A 21,325-nucleotide genomic window follows, 5' to 3' on the forward strand; every position below is an offset into this window, starting at 1 on the left:
TTTTCAAGTCCTGTACTGTTAGTACGGAAGAAAGACCAAAGTTGGAGATTCTGTGTGGATTACAGAGCATTGAACCGTGCAACAATTCCGGACAAATACCCAATTCCCATGATAGACCAGTTGCTTAATGAACTTCATGGTGCTTCGGTTTTCTCTAAACTTGATTTAAGATCTGGATATCATCAGATCAGAATGAGAGAAGAAGATATCAAGAAAACAGCATTTCGCACGCATGAAGGCCACTATGAATTCCTAGTGATGCCATTCGGTTTAACGAATGCCCCATCAACATTCCAGGGACTGATGAATCAAATATTCACTGTTTTTGAGGAAGTTTGTATTAGTCTTCTTCGATGATGTGCTGATATCCAGTTCTTTCATTGAGGCTCACTGCATACATTTACAGCTGGTATTGAAAGTTTTTAAGGAACAGCGCATGTATGCAGATAAAAAGAAATGCCTCTTTGGTTAAAAACAATTCGACTACTTGGGACACATCATTTCTGAATCTGGTGTAGCCACTGATCCATCTAAAACAGAAGCAATGCAGCGTTGGGCTACACCGAAGTCGGTAAAGGAACTCCGAGGGTTCTTGGGTCTTACGGGGTATTATAAACGATTCGTGCAGGGTTATGGAATGTTGGCTCGGCCTCTGACTGAACTATTGAAGAAAGACAGTTTCGAATGGTCAGAAAAAGCTCAACAAGCATTTGACTCCTTGAAAAAGGCCATGGTAACGGCTCCAGTTTTGATACTTCCAGATTTCTCTGAGATGTTTGTAGTAGAAACATACGCATCTGGATTTGGACTGGGAGCTGTGTTGATGCAAAAGAAAAGACCCATTGCTTATTTTATTCGGGGACTATCGCCAAGGGAACAACTAAAGCCAATATATGAACGAGAACTTATGGCTATAGTGATGGCGGTTTTAAAGTGGAAACATTACTTGATTGGTCGACGGTTTTTGGTTCACACAGATCAGAAGAGTTTGAAATTTCTGTTGGATCAGAAAGAAGTCTCAATGGAGTATCAAAAGTGGTTAACCAAATTGATGGGATTCCAGTTTGATATCATATACAAAGCCGGGGTTGATAATAAAGCAGCAGATGGTCTCTCAAGGATGGGAAATGACCTTTTAATGACTGAGACTCACTTGATCACGACAGTAGTGATTCCCCATAACATACAAATGGAGGAACTATATGCAGAGATTTAAAAGGATGAGAAAATACAGAAGTTAATCTCACATGTATTAAAGGGTGAACCAGTGAAACAAGGTTATTCGGTTCAAAATGGTCGATTGTGGTATAAGAAACGTTTGGTGATCCCACAATCATCAGTTTTCATTCTAGTCATCTTACAAGAGTTCCATGACAGTTTGGTGATAACTAAGAGTTTTCAAGGCTCTTTATAGAGGTTATCAATCCCCTTGTCAAAGTAGCACAAAGAGGTTTATCAATCCAGATGTGGTGTTAGACACTAAACTATGTGATTATGTTCTTAATTCAAGCAAACAAGAGTGATTTTGGTTAACTAATGACAACTACAAACTTAAACAGGATTAAAGACTAATGACAATGACAAATGATGTGAATATGATATGATGGAGGCATGAGATTCTAGACATGATAGTTGGTTAGGGTGCTTTGATGCTAAACTAGAAATGCTAATGACAATGATGAGACATGATTCAAATGATTAAGAACTTTAATCTAGGTTAATCCTCTCATGAAGGTATTAACCCCCATACTAATCCATTTTCAAACCAAATTCCCATTTGTGAAATATGAATCAATATGCATTAATAAACAGTTCTTAGTGATCATTCAAGCAATTAACAATACATCATCATGCAGAAAAAACCTCTAATACAGCTCTTTCAGGAATTTCATCAAACACTTTTGGTGCATGAAATTCCCAGAATCTAGATCTCAAGTGATATGCAAGGATCTAGCATAGAGAACAGCTGTTTAGAGAAATGAATCAATGAATCTAGCCCTAAGCACTTCTAATCTAACACTTTAGCACCCTAACCTACATATCTAGAACCTCATTAAGGAGACTACTCACTAATCATACTAATCTCTCTTAAACCTTTGCAAGTAGAGAAGATTGGCATGATTAATGATGAGAAATGGAGATGGAGATGATAGATTCAAGAGAAAACAGCTTTAAACACCCAGATCTCTTAAAACTCTCTTGATTAAACACTCAAATATAGATATTGCTCTTCTTAATGGAGTCTTTCACAAAAGAGGCAAGAAAAAAGGGGAATAAAACTTAGTTCCCTCAAAAAAAAACCCTAAAAAGTATTTATACTTCTCTAAAACGAACCGAGTCAGCCCGGAACAAACCGGGTCCTGACCCGGCTTTAATGGATAAAGTGGGAATTACTGCGGGTTGGTCCAGTATGTCCCAGGTAGCATGCCCAAGTCGCAGTAGATGAAGAATCTGTCTTGTGAGGCTTAGATAGTCTTGTCTTAGCCGCATGCCCATGTAGGAGTGATTTGCGAGTCATGCTGCGGCTTAATCCTCTTCTTCTTCAACTTGCAGGACCAAGGCGGTTTCTGGGGAGTGAACAAACTCTGCGGGTTGGTCTCCATTGCACTCAGGTCGCAGGCTCAAGTCGGAGTAAATTGCGAGTGATCGTGCGGCTTGGTTCCAGGCACGGCCAACTCGCATGCCTAAGTCGCATGATTGTGAACTTAGCATTTCTCTTGCTCGGGAGCTTCAGACCTCATCCAGTGATAGCTTACCCGCACTTCTCAACTCGCAGCATCAGTTTTCAGGCATTCATCTTCAGGCCTGCGGGTTAACCAAGCCGCAAGACCATCTCGCAGCTTTCAGAGCAGGTTGGACCACTTCGCATTCCGGAGAGTGTAACTTCCACGAAACTAGTCCGAATTGAGTGATTCCGGTTGCAGAAGGCAGAGGACTCATTTATCTCCAACGTTGGTGAAAGAAGCTTCGGTGCTTGGGAAGTGGAAGGCTTCCTGGAGGGCACATCTTTGCAGTGCATTTACACGAACAGAGAGAGGCGTCTAGACATGTGTCTATTCCGGAGACCGTATCTTCCTGCTCATAGCTCCGACTTGAATGATCTCGGACGTTCTGGAAAGAAGACTCAATTGTCTCTGATTCTCATGAAGGCCCCACTCAAGTGTTCTCGAAAGAAAACTGAATCGGCCTGGAAGTACACTGTCCTTCGCATTCTTCAGAGCTCATCGGCTTGGTCCAAAACAGCAGCGAGACAGGGGTTTCTTCCGACGAGCTTAACTCTCTGCTCACGCGTCCGAATTCCGTGATTCCACTTGCTATGAAACCGTGCTCCAATCCTCTCCAATTTCTATGAAGCACCCTCCAATCTGAATCGGACCGGAAGGTTCCCCGGACAGGCGATTTCAGAAACGTGTCTACACCCAGAGATTTTGGCCGATAAGGTCTACTCGCGGTACGCGTTTTGGCCGATAAGGTCTACCCGCGATACATGAAAATGGTCGGTAAAACCCTTCCTGGTGCGTGAGAATGGCCGAGAAAACCTTCCTGGTCAGCGAGAATGGCCGATAACCTCCAAAGACCCAATTTTGCCACTTTTCAAGCTTTGATCACCATTCCACCTCCTGGATTCATCTTTTCAGCTCCAAATGCACCTGATAAACACTCAAAACATGCAAAGACTAATTGGAACCTAATGCATCTCCTAAGTTCTAAAACAAACCCTAAGGACCTAAAATGCATGGAATAAAACATGATTTAGAATGAATTATGCAACCTAAATGATGCAAATTATAAACATATCAACTCCCCCACACTTGTCCTTTGCTTGTCCCCAAGCAAACAAGAACAAATGAGAGAAAGAGGTTGAATGCATGGGAGTTCACATTTCCTTTTTGAGAGAAATGATCACAATGAGAATTCAAGTTCATGCTCAATTATGCAATGCAAAGCCATACTCAGATATATATCAACTCAACAAGGAATCTCCACAAGTTCTTCTCTCTCTCAAATCTTTCACATTCATTAAGCTTTTTACCAAGTGGATCAAATGATGCATTGTTTAAACAAACATAGTTTGGCTAGGGTGAGGTTATGAGACTAAAATGATCTCATCAATGCCTGAGTGGGTTCAATGCAGCAAAAGGATCTCTCTATGAATGACCAAACTTTGGCAGAATGCTAAAGGTAAAAGGCAACCTATGCATACAAGGGCAAAGACTCATCCCACCCCACACTCTACTCAAAGTTTCCTCACTTGCTCACTTTTCACACTCATTCTTCTTTCACTAGGGGACTCTCTTTTCTTTTTCATACACAAGTCTTGGAGTTCAAACTTTCCATAGCTCTTTATCACTTTCTTTGTAATTTCTAACCTCTTTTTTCTTTCTTTCTTTTTTTTAAAACATTTGAGCTCTTTGGCTTCTTTTCTTTTCACTTAGAGGCTAGATTCTTTCTTTTCAAAACACTAGAGCTCACTTCTTTTGACTTAAAACTCCAAGACTGATTTCTTTTTCTATCCCCTAGTTCTCACCATTCTCCTTTTATTTCCACTCATCTCTCCTTTTTCCACTCACCAACATGTACTCCCCCACACTTAGTTCTTGCCAAATCTCTCAGCTCCTTGATGATGGAACTTAGCACTCAATGAGACTTGCCCTTGTCGCCCTAAACCTAACACTTTCTGCTAAGTTTGGTCCAAGGTGGCCTCCCAATCACACACAAACAATTGGCTTGAAAGAAGGATGGGTTCAGGGTGAGGAAAACTGATCTATTATGCAGATTCAGCTATTTGAGCTAAAAAAGAGGATGGTAAAAACAGGATTCTAGCTCAAATATGTATATTGGTATCCACCAGCTTATTCAAACAATGCACCAAATGATAATTTCAAGTCAAGTTCAGGGTTTTCACTTATTAGAGTTGAGTTCAATTCAAACTTGCTTCTCAGATTCAAATCGTTTCAGACTTTGCAAGCACAGAAAAAAGATTCACAAGCATATTCAGTTCAAGTTCTCAAAGTGATGTACTCTCTAGGAAACCTATCATTACTCCCTGCAAAATGCAACCTACATGCATATTCAATCTAGACTCAATCCTAAAAATGAGAATGCAACTACATGATCATTTTTTTTTGTGTAAATTTTTCAAATTTTTCCATTTTTTTTTTTTGGTTTTTATATGCACTTAGATGAGACTACATGTATATGCAACTAGAATGTGACTCAAGACTCAAAGTGCAAAATAAGAAAAGAGAAAACATGATTAGTAAAGGATGAAACTCCTCCCCCACACTTAAATAACACAGTCGCTTGTGTTATAAAAGCATGAGAAAGGAGTTAAAACAAAGTAAACAAGTAAAATGCAAATGAAAAAGAAAATCTACATGCTATTTACGAGGTTTTGAGTGTTACCTAGTGGCTGTTGAAGTCAGACCCCAATGAGTAGGAGGGGTTTGAAGTGTGGCCGGATGGTGTCTCCCAAGAATGGTGGCTTGCCTCATCAGACCCGTCGTCGAGATCCACCCAAGTGGTTCCATATGTGACCAAGGCTGTGCAGTTCATGGAACTCTCTCCAACTTCCTCTCTGTTCCTTGGTGAAACCGGTGCTGGAGCCCCACCTTTGCAAGGGTTTTCAAGCTTCTTGATCCTCTTCTTCATCTCCTTGATGCACTTGGTCATCTTGTGGATAGTTTTGTCTTGGTACTTGCACCATTGTTGGAGAATACCAATCTTTTGTTGAGCCCTGAACCCTGAAGTGCCTGGCTCCTCCCAGTCGTAATCATCAAAGTGATATCTGTTTCCACCAAAACGTTTTTGAGGTGGAGGCAGATCAGCATCTTGAGCACCAGCAGCACTTGTGGTAGCATCTTCAGCGGTTGCTTTCTTTCCCTTGGAGGCTTCTTCTCTGCAAGCTTGCTTGTATGTGAGGATTGGTGGATCAGTTTGGACATTGTACAGCTCTTCCTTCAGCAAGAAGAAGTGAATGTTCCTCTTAACTTGGACTGTGGTGATGGAGGGATTGGGCAGGAGAACTTGGGCTGGCTCACTGATGAGTGTCTTGAAGTTGTATACTACCTTGGTACCCACTCTTCCTTGGAGGAAGCCAATCTTACACAAATGTGCTTCATTAATCAGATCAAACTTTGCCTTATTCTCCTTGAATCTGTACCCCATGGCTTTCAAGATCTTTGTTACCACCCATCCATGGGCCAGCTTTGCATCTTGCTTTGTAGACCCCACATGCACTTTTTGTAGAACATCAAAGACCTTGCTAATTGAGATGCAAGGCAAAGTGGGTATTCATACCCTTCATAAGGTTCCCCATCTTCATGTGTTGGCATCAGCGGTCTCAGCCCTACACCAAGAAGCATCAGATCTCCTTTGTGAACTCTTCCAACATCAATCTTGAAGTCGAAGCTGTGAGAGAGAATCTTGTGTACATATCTCAGAACTGGATTCCTTATCCAAGAGGACTTTTCTGTTCCAGCTGTGTACTTACCAGAAGCAATTGATCTCCATAGAAGTTGGATCTCATCTTTTCTGAGATTGACCTGGTTGGAGAGAAGTTCATTTCTTGGTGCTGAAAACCCAAAAATCTCATTCAATTCTCTGAATGACACTGAGTACTCCCTCCCTTTCACAGTAAACTCCACATGTCCAAGTCCATCTCCTTGAATAATTCTTGAATTCCTTGGGTAGTAAATGAAAGCTTCAAAGGAGGCCAAGAACTCTTGAGACTCTTTCTCATAAGCGATCTCTCTCATCTCCAAAAGTGACTCAACACCCATGTTCCCAAGCAAAGTCTTGACATCTTCATAGATGCCAATCTTCCTCAGAAAGTCCAAATCAGGGAATCTCCCTTGCTGGATCTCTATCTGTTGAAACTTAGCCAGATAATCAAGTATTTCTGGTTCAGCTTTCTTGAACTTCTTTGATCCCTCTTCAATGGTGCCTTGGGAGCCACCAGCTGAGCTGCTTGAGTCACTTTCAGTCTGTTCACTCTCAGATACCACAGCCAACTGTTTCCCTTTCTTCTTGGTACCAGAAGCAACCACCAAAGCTTTTCCTTCAGGCCTTGTCCTTTTTGGCGCTGGATCACACTTCCCTTGCTTTGTGGTAGTCTTTGCACCTTGACCTTTTTCTCTTGGCTTTGAAGACCCTGAGACCAAACCTTTGCCTTTTGATGCAGTGCCCTTCTTCTTGGCCAGAGAGTTTGTTTTTTCAGTCATCTGCCAAGAGATTCTCAAAAACAATGTTAGTACAAGAACAAGCTTCACAAAATTCTCCAAAATTTTGAAAAAAATTTGTTGCAAGAATCGATTTTAAACCACATGAACAGGTTTCTCTAGCCAAGAATCAATCTAATAAGTTCATAGCAATGCAAAAGCAAGAGTACAAAGCAAAGACTCAGCAAGAAACCAATTCATCTCCTTTTTAAAAAAAAAAATTGATTTTTTTCATGAATTACTTGCAACAATTTTCAAAACTCAAGAACAAGGAATTACCAACAAAGTGCTCTGTTTTCCAAGACTATCTAGCCCCATAGCATTTACAAAAATAATCCCAAGGTCTAAAACAACCTATCAAAATCGATTCCACACTTTGAAGCTCATAAATCACCATTGAAGAACATGGAAAAAAGTGAGTTTTAACAGAGTGAAATACCATGAGATTAAGATGCAACGAGTTCGAAATGCAATCAGGATGTTGTTAACAACTCAAAAACAAGTTCAGAGCACTTTGAATCAACAAATTTGGTGGAGAAATGAGAGAGATATGATGAAAACAATGGAGAGAAATGAGAGAAGAGGTGCAAACTCGTGTTTATGGTGAGGAAGAGAGAGTGTGGGACAGGGTCAAGCCTTTGGCCTGGTGGTCAATAGATTTATTTTGACCAGTCAAGGCTTTGACCCGTCCTTTTCTCATTGACCGGCCTCCTTTCTCTCTTTTGTGCGTCCGGGAACCGTCGGGATCGAGCCGTATGACCGTCTTGGTGCGGAACCGGAAATATTTTTGTGCTACCTGGTCATTCTCTTTCTAACCCGCACGACCAACCCGCAGTAAAGATCCTTCAGCCCGGTTTTATCTTTTCTCATTGCTGCTACCTGGAACCCATTGCAACCAGCTAGCACGACCAAGTCGGAGTAATTTGCAAATGGATGTGCGGTTTGGTTCCTCTTGTTTCTAGGTAGCACAACTAAGCCGCAGCTTTTATGACTTAGACAACTCAGGCCTTTCTTTTTCTGCTGCGACCTTTTCTTCATGTTTTCCAGCTAGCACGACCAACTCGGAGTAAATTCCGAATGGATGTGCGGGTTGGTCTTCTTTGTTCCCAGGTAGCACAACCATCCCGCAGGTTTTGTGACTTAGGCAGCTTGGGCACTCTTCTTTTGCTGCGGCTTGGACTCATTCTTCCCAGGTAGCACGACCAACTTGGAGTAAATTGAGAGTTGGGCTGCGAGTTAGGTTCCTTTGTTTCCAGGTAGCACGACCAGGCCGCATGTTTCTGGACTTAACAACTTTGGCCGTTCTTCTTTTTGCTGCGGCTTGGACCTCTTTCACCAGGTAGCATGACCAACTTTGAGTAAATTGAGAGTTGGGCTGCGAGTTAGTCTTCTTTGTTCCCAGGTAGCACACCTAAGCCGCAGGGTTTGTTACTTAGACATTCTGGCCGTTCCTCTTTTTTCTGCGACTTGGACCTCTTTCACCAGGTAGCATGACCAACTTGGAGTAAATTGAGAGTTGGACTGCGAGTTAGGTTCCTTTGTTTCCAGGTAGCACGACCATCCCGCAGGTTTTGTGACTTAAACACCACGGCCACTTCTCGTTTGCTGCTACCTAGTTCCTCTTTTCCCAGCCAGCACGCCTAACTCGGAGTAGATTGCGAGCATAAGTGTGGCTTGGCTTCTTTTTTTCTAGGCCGCAGCACCAGGTAGCATAGTTTGGGACTTAGAACTCTTGGCCTGTTCTTCTTCTTTCTGCGGCCTAGTCCTCTTTCACTAGGTAGCACGCCCAGGCCGGAGTAAATTACGAGTCCTGCTGCGGCCTGGGCTCTTCTTGATCCAAACCGCACACCTAGGTAGCACTGAAGCGTTCTCCAAGTTTTTTTTCAGTCCTTAAACACTTCCCCCAGCCCTCTCACATGCTCCATTCCATTCATCACTGAGCTATGTCTCCAAAAATTACCTAGAACCTGAGACCAACTCACAAAACCCATCAAAAAGTTCTAAAACATAAAAGAAAAGAGAAGAAATCAAAAGAACTATGTACAAAGATAAGCTTGGGATGTCTCCCAAGAGCACTTTGTTTAAAGTCTCTAAGTTTGACTTTGGAAACCTGTTTAACAGGCTGGTGGTGGATCAAGAAGGGGAACTGATGTAGCTTCCTCCTTCTTTTGTGAAACCAAATAGTGCTTGATCCTTTGGCCATTTACCACAAACTCTTGACCATTCTTTCCTTCTAACACCACAGCTCCATAGGGCCTCACCTCAAGAACCTTAAAGGGACCAGACCATCTAGACTTAAGCTTTCCTAGAAACAACTTAAGTCTAGAGTTGAACAGCAACACCAAATCACCATTCTCGAATTCCCTTTTCAGAATCTTTTGGTCATGCAGAACCTTGGTCTTCTCCTTATAGATCTTTGAGCTCTCAAAAGCCTCAAGCCTAATCTCCTCAAGTTCATGGAGTTGCATGACCCTTTTCTCTTGAGCTGTCTTGATATCAAAGTTCAGCAACTTCACAGCCCACATAGCTTTGTACTCCAACTCAACAGGAAGGTGGCAGCTCTTCCCATATAGCAGACTGAAAGGTGATGTCCCAATTGGAGTTTTAAAGGCAGTCCTATAAGCCCACAATGCATCATCTAGCCTTTTGCTCCAATCTTTTCTGCTTGAGCTAACAGTTCTCTCAAGAATGGCCTTGATCTGTCTATTAGATACCTCAACTTGGCCACTAGTTTGAGGATGATATGGAGTAGCTATCTTGTGTTTCACGCCATGCTTTCTCAGCAAACTCTCCAAAGTTTTGTTCACAAAATGAGATCCTCCATCAGAGATGACAACCCTTGGAACTCCAAATCTTGGGAAGATAATGCTCTTGAACAGCTTCACTACAACCTAGGAATCATTGGTAGGGGAAGCAATGGCCTCAACCCATTTGGACACATAATCCACAGCAACAAGTATATACTGATTCCCATAGGATGAAATGAAGGGCCCCATAAAGTCAATCCCCCAGCAATCAAAGATCTCAACTTCTAGAATGGGGTTTTGAGGCATCTCACTCCTCTTTGATATGTTCACATGCCTCTGACAGACATCACATGCTGAAACCACTAACTGAGCATCTTTGAACATTGTGGGCCACCAAAACCCACTCTGAAGAACCTTGGCCACAGTCTTGAATGCTCCCATGTGACCCCCAAAAGCTGAACCATGACACTCTTGCAACACAAGTTGCATCTCCTCCTCAGCAAGACACCTTCTATACAGCTGATCTTTGTTCAGGACATAGAGGTAGGGCTCATCCCAATGGTATCTCTGGACATCTCTGAAGAACTTCTTCCTCTTGTAAGCATCTAATTCAGGAGGCTCCACCCCACATGCAAGATAATTCACTATGTCTGCAAACCAAGGCATCCTCCTCTCTTGAATGCTCTTTACTTCTTCAAACTCCAAATAAGAATGGAGCACCATCAGTGATTCCTCAGGAAGACTATCATTGAGAGGCACTTCAGAGTCAATCCTCAGCCTAGAGAGATGGTCTGCAGCTCCATTCTCTATACTCTTTTTATCTTGTACTTCCATATCAAACTCCTGAAGTAGAAGGACCCATCTTAACAATCTTGGCTTGGCATCTTTCTTGGTCATCAGATACATGAGGGCTGCATGATCAGTATATACAATGACTTTTGATCCCACCAGGTAGCTTCTGAACTTATCAAAGGCAAAGACTATTGCCGGCATTTCCTTCTCAGTAGTAGCATACTTCTCTTGTGCAGAGTCAAGTGTTCTACTGGCATAGTAGATGACATGTAGCTTCTTGTCTTTCTTTTGCCCAAGCACTGCTCCAACAGCAAAGTCAGATGCATCTGTCATGACCTCAAAAGGAATGGACCAGTCTGGTGCCTGAACTATTGGTGCACTAACCAATGCCTCCTTGATCAACTTAAAGGCTTCTTCACATTCAGCATCAAAGATGAAATCCACTTCTTTACACAACAGTCTTGTCAAGGGCCTGGCAATTCTTGAGAAGTTTTTGATAAATCTTCTGTAAAATCCTGCATGCCCAAGGAAACTCCTTATCCCTTTGACTGAAGTGGGAGTTTGCAGATTCACCATCACTTCCACCTTTGCTCTGTCAACCTCAATACCCTTCTCAGATATCTTGTGCCCAAGAACTATTCCTTCTTGCACCATGAAGTGGCACTTCTCCCAGTTCAACACCAAGTTGTGCTGCTCACATCTCTCCAAGACCTGTGACAAATTAGAGAGACAATCCGAGAAGGAGGAGCCATAGACACTAAAGTCATCCATGAACACCTCAACTTTCTCTTCAATAATGTCAGAGAAAATGTGCATCATTCATCTCTGAAAAGTGGCTGGTGCATTACATAAACCGAAAGGCATTCTCCTATAAGCATAAGTGCCATAAGGGCATGTGAATGTTGTTTTCTCTTGATCCCGGGGATCTATGGGAATTTGGAAGAACCCCGAGTACCCATCGAGAAAACAAAAATAATGATGGTTAGCTAACCTTTCAAGCATTTGATCAATGAATGGTAAAGGGAAATGATCTTTTCTAGAAGCAGAATTCAATTTCCTATAGTCAATGCACATGCGATGGCCGGTTATGGTTCTTTGAGCTATGAGTTCATCCTTTTCGTTTTTCACCACTGTGATCCCACCCTTCTTGGGCACAACATGAACAGGAGACACCCATCTTGAGTCAGAGATTGGGTAAATTATCCCTGCCTCAAGAAGTTTTAGTATCTCCTTCTTAACCACTTCCCTAAGGTTGGGGTTAAGTCGTCGTTGATGCTCAATAGAGGACATAGATTGGTCCTCTAGGTGGATCCTGTGGGTGCAAATGTCATGAGAGATCCCTCTAATATCAGCCAAAGAATACCCTATGGCTCTCCTGAACTTTCTTATTTCATTAAGCAATGCACTCTCTTGATCCTCTATTAGGCTATCATTGATGATGACAGGATATGTAGAGTTTAAGCCCAAGAAAGCATACCTGAGCCCTGTTGGTAAAGGCTTGAGCTCAACAGGGGGTGCATCAGCCTCATTCCAATCCTGGTCCAAGCTGCTTTGGCTGGTGTCTGATCCTTTGATTGCAAAGACCTCAGAACCACTTTGTTCCAGCTCCAAAAACCTTGTCTCAGGACCCAGTTCTCTTGCATTGTCCAGATACAGCTTATACCCTTCACTTGCTTCAGCTAAGAGCCCATTGTCTCCTTGTTCTTGAGTTAGAGCAGTTTGAAGAGGATCCTCAGTGTTCAGCTCCTCAAGCAACTCATCAGCCAACTGATCCATTGTCTCCACATAGAAACATTGACCTTCAATGGTGGGTTTCTTCATCATCTCATTCACATCAAACTTGAGCTTTTCAGACCCAAGTTGAAGCTCTATTATCCCACCTCTCACATCAATAATAGCTCCTGCAGTTGCTAAGAATGGCCTGCCCAAGATAAGAGGATCTACTGGTTTCTCATCCATTTCCAGCACAACAAAATCTGTTGGAACCTCAAAACCACCAATCTTAACAGGTAGATCTTCCAACATACCAACAGGCAATCTAACTGATCTATCTGCAAGGATAAGAGAAATCCTTGCAGGTTTGAAGACTCTAAAGCCCAGCTTCTTTGCTATGGAGAATGGCATCAAGCTGACTGATGCTCCTAGATCACAAAGACATCCAGAGAATAGAAGAGGTCCAATGGCACAAGGGAGTGTGAAGCTCCCTGGATCAGTTAACTTCCTTGGAATGGACTTCTTCTGAATGATAGCACTGCATTCATGACTTAGTACTACCATGCCTTGAAGCTCTTTTGTCTTGTTCAGAATGGCATCCTTCAAGAACTTCCCCATCTTTGGCATCATTAAAAATGCATCAATGAGAGGCATTGTGAGTGGTGTCTCCTTGAGTGCCTTCTCAAATACAGCTCTTGCCTTATCCACAAGTTGCTTCTTAAATCTCCCTGGAAATGGGAGATTGGGTTGGTATGGAGGTGGTGGCACATATTTCTTCTCTGGTTCTGGTTCCTTTGCTACCTCTTTACCCTTTTCTGTCCTTTGTTTCTCAGCAACTTGATCCTCTTTTAAGGCTGCCTCCCCCTCAGTTTGATCATTGTCCCCAATGATCACATTGTTGTTCTCAATACCTGGTAACTCTTTTCCACTCCTCAGTGTAATGGCCTTGGCATATTCCTTGGGGTTGGGTTCTGGTTTTCCAGGTAGGTGACCTTGGTTCCTTGAGCTTGATGCCTGGTTTTGCTTCAGTTCCTTGATTTCCTGCTGCATAGCTGCATTCTGGCTTGCAAAAATCTGTTGACCCTGAAGTAGTTGTTGCAGAATACCAACCATATCTGTACCCATCTATGGCTGTTGTTGAATCGTTGGTGGCTGATATTGTTGTTGAACAGGCGCTTGCTGTTGGAACTGTGGTGGACTAAACCCTGATGGTGCCTTTTGCTGCTGTGAACTGAAACTAGGACCCTGAAATGGTTGCTGTTGCTGACCAAAACCTTGATTCTGAGCAAACTGATTCTTTGGTTGAAAAGATCCTTGAAAGTTGTTCTTGGGAACAAAGTTCTGTGGATCTTGAGAATTGGGATACACCTGGTCTTGTGGGTTAGCTACATTGGTGTTCCTGTAAGAAAGGTTTGGATTGGCATTACCATACTGATATCTCTGGAACCTCTGATTCCCAATGTAGTTAAGTTCCTCTTGGGTGAGACCCTCTTCACTTATGTTCTCAAAGATTTGAGATGGTTCCTCATACTCTCCAACAAAATGCATTGGCTTGTGAGTTACCAACTTCAACTTGTCTAATTCATTTCTCAACTCCTTAACTTCCCTAGTGAGCCTCTGTTCTGAGCTTGAACCTTCAGACCTATTTGATCTGTCATAGTCTTCACCATAAGTATCATTGCTCAATGCTAAGTTCTCCACTAGCTCTAAAGCAGCATGTATCTCTTTACCCAGAAAGTTCCCATTGGAAGCAGTATCCAGCTGGTTTCTAATCTTGGGAAGAGCTCCTCTATAAAGTGTGCTGAGAAGAGAAGCTTCACTAAACCCATGGTGTGGGCATTGGTTTGTGTAGCTCCTGAATCTCTCATAGGCTTCACCAAAACTCTCATTGCTGTGTTGAGTGAAGCTAGAGATTTGGTTCCTCAGTTTTGCAGTTCTTGAGGTGGAGAAGAACTTAGATAGAAAAGCATGCTTGCATTGCTCCCAGGTTTGAATGGAGCCCCTTGGAAGATTCTTCTCCCATTGATGAGCTTTGTCACCAAGACTGAATGGGAATAGTCTTAGCTTGAAGCTGGCCCCTTGGAAGATTCTTCTCCCCTCAAAAACTCCATTAATTTTTGTCAGGTCACACACCTTATCAAACTGGTCCAAGTGTTCCAAGGGATCTTCCATTGCTAACCCATGGAACTTTGAGTTCTGGACCATATTCAGCAATGATGCCTTCACTTCAAAGTTGTTGTTTTGCACAGGTGGTGCCTGAATACCAGCTCCATACTGATGAGCATTTGCCCTGTCATTCTCTCCAACATAGACTTGGGTTGCTCATATCTTCTTTGATGGTGTTGGAAGGGCTGGGGTTGGTGGTGCATTTGTTGTCTTTGCTGAACATTGGCCTGATGCCTCTGTTGATGAGTTTGAGCTTGTCCCTGGTGGACATAAGCTTGTTGATGGTGCACCTGTTCCTGATGAACATTACCCTGATGAAGCCCTTGACCAACTCTATTACCAGCTCCATTACCCTGAGCCTGTTGCTCCTGAACCGGTTGTTCTATATCTACCACGTGATCTCCTTGTTCTGCCATCTCAGCCTGATCAATCTGTCTACCACGTCTGTCTCTTCTCCTCCTTGGTACCAAAAGGTTGATGTTGTCGTTGAGAGGAAAAGGAGGACCACAGCTTCTTGAGCTGTACCTGGTGTTCATACACCTGAAATCACAAACAGAACTTGAAAGGAATCAGTAATAACAAGAAAGTAAGCACTTGATCTCAAGAACAGATCAGAGCTTAATGCTAAACAAACCACAATTTGGCAACAGCGCCAATTGATAACTAAGAGTTTTCAAGGCTCTTTATAGAGGTTATCAATCCCCTTGTCAAAGTAGCACAAAGAGGTTCATCAATCCAGATGTGGTGTTAGACACTAACCTATGTGATTATGTTCTTAATTCAAGCAAACAAGAGTTATTTTGGTTAACTAATGACAACTACAAACTTAAACAGGATTAAAGACTAATGACAATGACAAATGATGTGAATATGATATGATGGAGGCATGAGATTCTAGACATGATAGTTGGTTAGGGTGCTTTGGTGCTAAACTAGAAATGCTAATGACAATGATGAGACATGATTCAAATGATTAAGAACTCTAATCTAAGTTAATCCTCTCATGAAGGTATTATTAACCCCCATACTAATCCATTTTCAAACCAAATTCCCATTTGTGAAATATGAATCAATATGCATTAATAAACAGTTTTTAATGATCATTCAAGCAATTAACAATACATCATCATGCAGAAAATGCTTAAACCTCTAATACAGCTCTTTCAGGAATTTCATCAAACACTTTTGGTGCATGAAATTCCCAGAATCTAGATCTCAAGTGATATGCAAGGATCTAGCATAGAGAACAGCTGTTTAGAGAAATGAATCAATGAATCTAGCCCTAAGCACTTCTAATCTAACACTTTAGCACCCTAACCTACACATCTAGAACCTCATTAAGGAGACTACTCACTAATCATACTAATCTCTCTTAAACCTTTGCAAGTAGAGAAGATTGGCATGATTAATGATGAGAAATGGAGATGGAGATGATAGATTCAAAAGAAAACAGCTTTAAACACCCAGATCTCTTAAAACTCTCTTGATTAAACACTCAAATATAGATATTTCTCTTCTTAATGGAGTCTTTCACAAAAGAAGCAAGAAAAAAAGGGAATAAAACTTAGTTCCCACAAAAAAAAGCCCTAAAAAGTATTTATACTTCTCTAAAAACGAACCGGGTCAGCCCGGAACAAACCGGGTCCTGACCCGGCTTTAATGGATAAAGTGGGAATTACTGCGGGTTGGTCCAGTATGTCCCAGGTAGCATGCCCAAGTCGCAGTAGATGAAGAACCTGTCTTGTGAGGCTTAGATCGTCTTGTCTTAGCCGCATGCCCATGTAGGAGTGATTTGCGAGTCTTGCTGCGGCTTAATCCTCTTCTTCTTCAACTCGCAGGACCAAGGCGGTTTCTGGGGAGTGAACAAACTCTGCGGGTTGGTCTCTATTGCACTCAGGTCGCAGGCTCAAGTCGGAGTAAATTGCGAGTGATCGTGCGGCTTGGTTCCAGGCGCGGCCAACTCGCATGCCTAAGTCGCACGATTGTGGACTTAGCATTTCTCTTGCTCGGGAGCTTCAGACCTCATCCAGTGATAGCTTACCCGCACTTCTTAACTTGCAGCATCAGCTTTCAGGCATTCATCTTCAGGCCTGCGGGTTAACCAAGCCGCAAGACCATCTCGCAGCATTCAGAGCAGGTTGGACCACTTCGCATTTCGGAGAGTGTAACTTCCACGAAACTTGTCCGAATCGAGTGATTCCTGTTGCAGAAGGCAGAAGACTAATTTATATCCAACGTTGATGAAGGAAGCTTCGGTGCTTGGGAAGTGGAAGGCTTCCTGGAGGGCACATATTTGCAGTGCATTTACACGAACAGAGAGAGGTGTCTAGACATGTGTCCATTCCGGAGACCGTATCTTCCTGCTCAAAGCTTAGAATTGAATGATCTCGGACGTTCTGGAAAGAAGACTCAATTGTCTCTGATTCTCATGAAGGCCCCGGAAACTGAATCGTCCTGGAAATACACCGTCCTTTGCATTCTTCAGAGCTCATCGGCTTGGTCCAAAACAGCAGCGAGACAGGGGTTTCTTCCGACGAGCTTAACTCTCTGCTCACGCGTCCGAATTCCGTGATTCCACTTGCTATGAAACCGTGCTCCAATCCTCTCCAATTTCTATGAATCACGATCCATCTGAATCGGACCGGAAGGTTTCCCGGACAGGCAATTTCAGAAACGTGTCTACACCCAGAGATTTTGGCCGATAAGGTCTACTCGCGGTACGCGTTTTGGCCGATAAGGTCTACCCGCGGTACATGAAAATGGTCGGTAAAACCCTTCCTGGTGCGCGAGAATGGCCGAGAAAACCTTCCTGGTCAGCAAGAATGGCCGATAACTTCCAAAGACCCAATTTTGCCACTTTTCAAGCTTTGATCACCATTCCACCTCCTGGATTCATCTTTTCAGCTCCAAATGCACCTGATAAACACTCAAAACATGCAAAGACTCATTGGAACCTAATGCATCTCCTAAGTTCTAAAACAAACCCTAAAGACCTAAAATGCATGAAATAAAACATGATTTAGAATGAACTATACAACCTAAATGATGCAAATTATGAACATATGGTGGGAGGTCATTTGGGAATCTTGAAGACTTTAAAGAGAATACAGCACATATTTCACTGGAAGAAGATGAAAACTCGGATTCAAGAATATGTCTCAACTTGTGGGGTGTGTCAGACGCATAAGTACTCCACATTTTCTCCTGCAGGGCTATTACAACCCTTGTCAATTCCCTCTCAAGTGTGGAGTGACATAAGCATGGATTTTGTTGAAGGTCTACCTGCTTCTAAAGGGATTAATGTCGTGTTCGTCGTAGTCGACAGGTTGAGTCGTTATATGCACTTCATTGGCCTCAAACATCCCTTTACGGCTTCGGACGTAGCCTCCAAATTCATACAAGAAATAGTAAAATTACATGGGTTTCCACATTCCATCGTATCGGATCGTGATCGGGTGTTTCTGAGTAAGTTTTGGAGAGAATGCTTCAGACTATCTGGCATAACTTTGAAGTTCAGCTCCACATTTCATCCTAAAATAGACGGTCAAACAGAAATGACTAACCGTTGTTTAGAAACGTATTTGCTTTGCTTCAAATCATCTTAAGATGTCGTTCAGTTTTTTGCATTGGGCTGAATTCTGGTTTAACACAAACTACCACACGTCTTTAAAGACTACTTCATTCAAGATAGTCTATGGGCGTGATCCTCCAGCTCTGATACAGTTTGAAGAAGGGTCAACTGCGAATTTTGAGCTGGAACAATTGCTAAGAGAAAGAGACAGTATGTTACAACAGTTGAAGGAAGATTTGATGCATGCTCAGGAACTTATGAAAGCATCGGCGGACAAACACAGAATAAATGTAACATTTTCAGTTGGAGATATGGTGTTTTTGAAGCTCCGCCCTTACAGACAACACTCTGTAACACGTCGTATGTGCCAGAAGTTAGCAGTAAAGTTTTATGGACCGTTTGAAGTTTTGGAAAGGATCGGTAATACAGCTTATCACTTGAAACTTTCGGATTCTTCCAAAATACATCCAGTATTTCATGTATCGCAACTCAAAGCTGTCGTCGGCAGTGAGGTAACACCGATACCTCTACCAACTTCATTTTTTGATGTTGGGGAATTTATTTTAGAGCCCGAAGCTATAGACACTCATCGTTATGACAACAAGAGTAGATTGGAGGTATTGATACGCTGGAAGAACTTGCCTGAACATGAGAGTCCTTGGTTTTTAGCTTCAACAGTGAAAAACCAGTATCCGGATTTTAAGCTTGAGGACAAACTTCGTCTCATTGGCGGGGGTATTGATAGGTTCAGAAGGCAGTATATTCGAAGGAAAAGAGCTAGAAGATAAAAGAAACAGAGAAAATCAACGAGGAGGGTTACTTCAGAAGAGGTTGTTGTTTGTTCTAGGGAAAAGTTCGCTTGTGCATTTATCCAGAAAAGTAATTACATGCATGAGTCTCGTAAAATCATATTAGTGTGTAATTCCTTTTTCTTATCAATAAAGATTCTTTGTTCGTGTTAGAGAGATCGAGGTTACGAATTTATCAGAAATCGGTTTAGTTTAGTGGTGAGCCAAGAAAGAATGCAGATGTTCAGCAAGCAACGCTATAAGAAGTAGCTGAGCATACAAAAATACAACACTCATGTGTGGTTTATGTTTGCTGATTTGTTCAAAATTTGTTTATTTGTTCAAAATTTGTTTAGATTACTACTAGCTAGTATCATCTGATGTAAAAACGATTTTTTTTTTGTTTAAATCAAATTTAACATTCATTAAAAAAAATTGTGCGCTACTTGTTTTTACATTAACGCAACTTCAGTTGTTACATTATTTTTGTCGTCACGATAAGTCTATTTCAACTTTTTATTTATTTATTTTTCTAGTTGCACCAGACTACATAACGTAGGGACTTCCCCCATTACCAAACCATATACATTACCAACAAATAGCCCCAGAACCAACAACGACACTACAAACTTTTAACACCGTACTGTGACCATTCACGTTTAAAAGACCGCCATTTCTGCTCCACAACGCGGTTTAAGCGTTTACAACAGCTCCTCCTTCACGAGTAAAAACACGAAACCAATAATTCAATATCTTCCTCGCCACTGCCTAACCATAAAATCAAAATATATAATAATTCAGTGAAAGCTAAAATTACCGTTGGGGTGAAGAACTTGACCAGTGAAATACGAAGAACAATGGTTACAGGCCAAGAAAACATAAGAAGGTGCCACCTCAATTGGCTGACCCGCCCGTTTCATTGGAACCTCCGACCCAAAACTCTTAATCTTCTCTTCGTTGAATGAGGCTGGGATAAGCGGTGTCCATATTGGGCCAGGAGCGACACCATTCACACGAATCCCTTTCTCCGCTAGCTGAAGTGAAAGCCCTCGAGTAAATGCCACAATCGCTCCTTTTGTAGCGGTGTAATCGAGAAGCGATGCATTTCCTTTGTAAGCATTTACCGAGGTCGTGTTGATTATGCTGCTCCCTTCCTTCATATGCTTCAACGCATGCCTAACAATTAATGAAAAAATTACACAGTTACACGTGTTACTTCATCAGAACAAAATCCACTCCACACGCATTAAAAAAATTCACCTCGTGAGGAAGAAGTAAGAGAAAATGTTTGTACGAAAGACTCGCTCAAGCCTAGGCTCATCAATCTCTTCAATCGAGCTACTCTCGTACTGCTCTGCTGCGTTATTGATCAAGACATCGATGCGTCCAAAAGCGTTAACGACTTCATCAACGACCCTCTTGCAATTCTCGTCAAATCCTAGATCCGTTGGAATCGCCATTGGCTCCTTAGCCTCGGAGGTTTTTGCCTCCTTCAACATTTGTAACGTCTCTTGTGCATCTTTATCCTCTTGACCTTTCACGTAAGTGAAAGCCACTGTTGCACCTTCAAGTGCAAAACAGTAACTCACGGCTCGACCAATACCAGAGTCTCCACCTGTTATCAACGCCACTTTCCCCTGTATATATAGTTTGCATGCATTTATTACATAACTATAATGCTAGATTAAGCAAAGACGTTATTACAAAACAGAAAACTAAATGAAGCGAAGAAACTTGTAAAAAAGGATATCGGACGTAAAAATCCACAAAACCCCAAAAGAAAGAAAACCAATAACCTCAGTTTCTTGCAAGTTCTATAAACGTATCTTAGATAGAGGACTAAATTCTAACCGAAATTAAAATCGTTACGTGTCATATCTACCAGTTCATATATCATATATTTACTCAGAAAACAAAAATCGCACGTAGAGAAGTCTATGAACTTATGCACGATTGTAACAAAAATCTTTGTGAATTATTGGCATTGAAAAAACCATTTCAATCTATAGCTTATAATATTACACGAAGTTTGTTGGAAGGTTGGTAGTCTGAGCTAGAGAATTGTGGAGTTGGGTCCATGACATGTTCTTTGCCAGGTTGTACACCTCCTTGTTTTTGTCGTTCAGACGCCATCGCTCACACGCACACTTATATTCGATTTCCTTCTCTCTTTCCAGGCAGTGATTTGTGGGTTTTGTTTGGAAGCTGAGAAAACGAAAATGTAACGTTTGATGATAAGACTCTCACAACCCATTCATGGCCATTTATACTTGCGCACATATCTACAGGATCCATGGAAGCAGCTTATATTTCTGTATATGATCTGAC

At 42.0% G+C, this 21,325-nt stretch overlaps 1 protein-coding gene and 1 non-coding gene across 2 annotated transcripts; one reads left to right on the forward strand and one right to left on the reverse strand.

The window, feature by feature from the left end:
• Positions 1–14,294: 14,294 nt before the first annotated feature.
• Positions 14,295–14,401, forward strand: LOC112082263. Its single transcript, XR_002896922.1, has one exon. It is a non-coding gene; the product is annotated as a small nucleolar RNA R71 (small nucleolar RNA).
• Positions 14,402–19,426: 5,025 nt separating this feature from the next.
• Positions 19,427–21,266, reverse strand: LOC18009638 (NADPH-dependent aldehyde reductase 1, chloroplastic). Its single transcript, XM_006392415.2, has 4 exons — positions 21,020–21,266; positions 20,258–20,634; positions 19,815–20,173; positions 19,427–19,713 (listed from the first exon to the last, which is right to left on the reverse strand). The coding sequence occupies exons 1-4, from the start codon at positions 21,128–21,130 to the stop codon at positions 19,691–19,693; spliced, it is 870 nt and encodes a 289-aa protein (XP_006392477.1). The 5' UTR covers positions 21,131–21,266; the 3' UTR covers positions 19,427–19,690.
• Between the last annotated feature and the right edge of the window lie 59 nt (positions 21,267–21,325).

Source organism: Eutrema salsugineum, unplaced genomic scaffold (genome assembly GCF_000478725.1).
Source record: "Eutrema salsugineum unplaced genomic scaffold, Eutsalg1_0 scaffold_8, whole genome shotgun sequence".
Taxonomy (NCBI): Eukaryota; Viridiplantae; Streptophyta; class Magnoliopsida; order Brassicales; family Brassicaceae; genus Eutrema; species Eutrema salsugineum.

Bases quoted from the DNA above. Each gene is read 5' to 3' on its own strand.
- LOC18009638 (XM_006392415.2), bottom strand. From the start codon at position 21,130: ATGGCGTCTGAACGACAAAAACAAGGAGGTGTACAACCTGGCAAAGAA. The intron at 20,635-21,019 runs GTAATATTATAA...CTATATATACAG, and splicing joins AACCTTCCAACAAACTTCGT to GGGAAAGTGGCGTTGATAAC. The intron at 20,174-20,257 runs GTGAATTTTTTT...ATTAATTGTTAG, and splicing joins TCTTACTTCTTCCTCACGAG to GCATGCGTTGAAGCATATGA.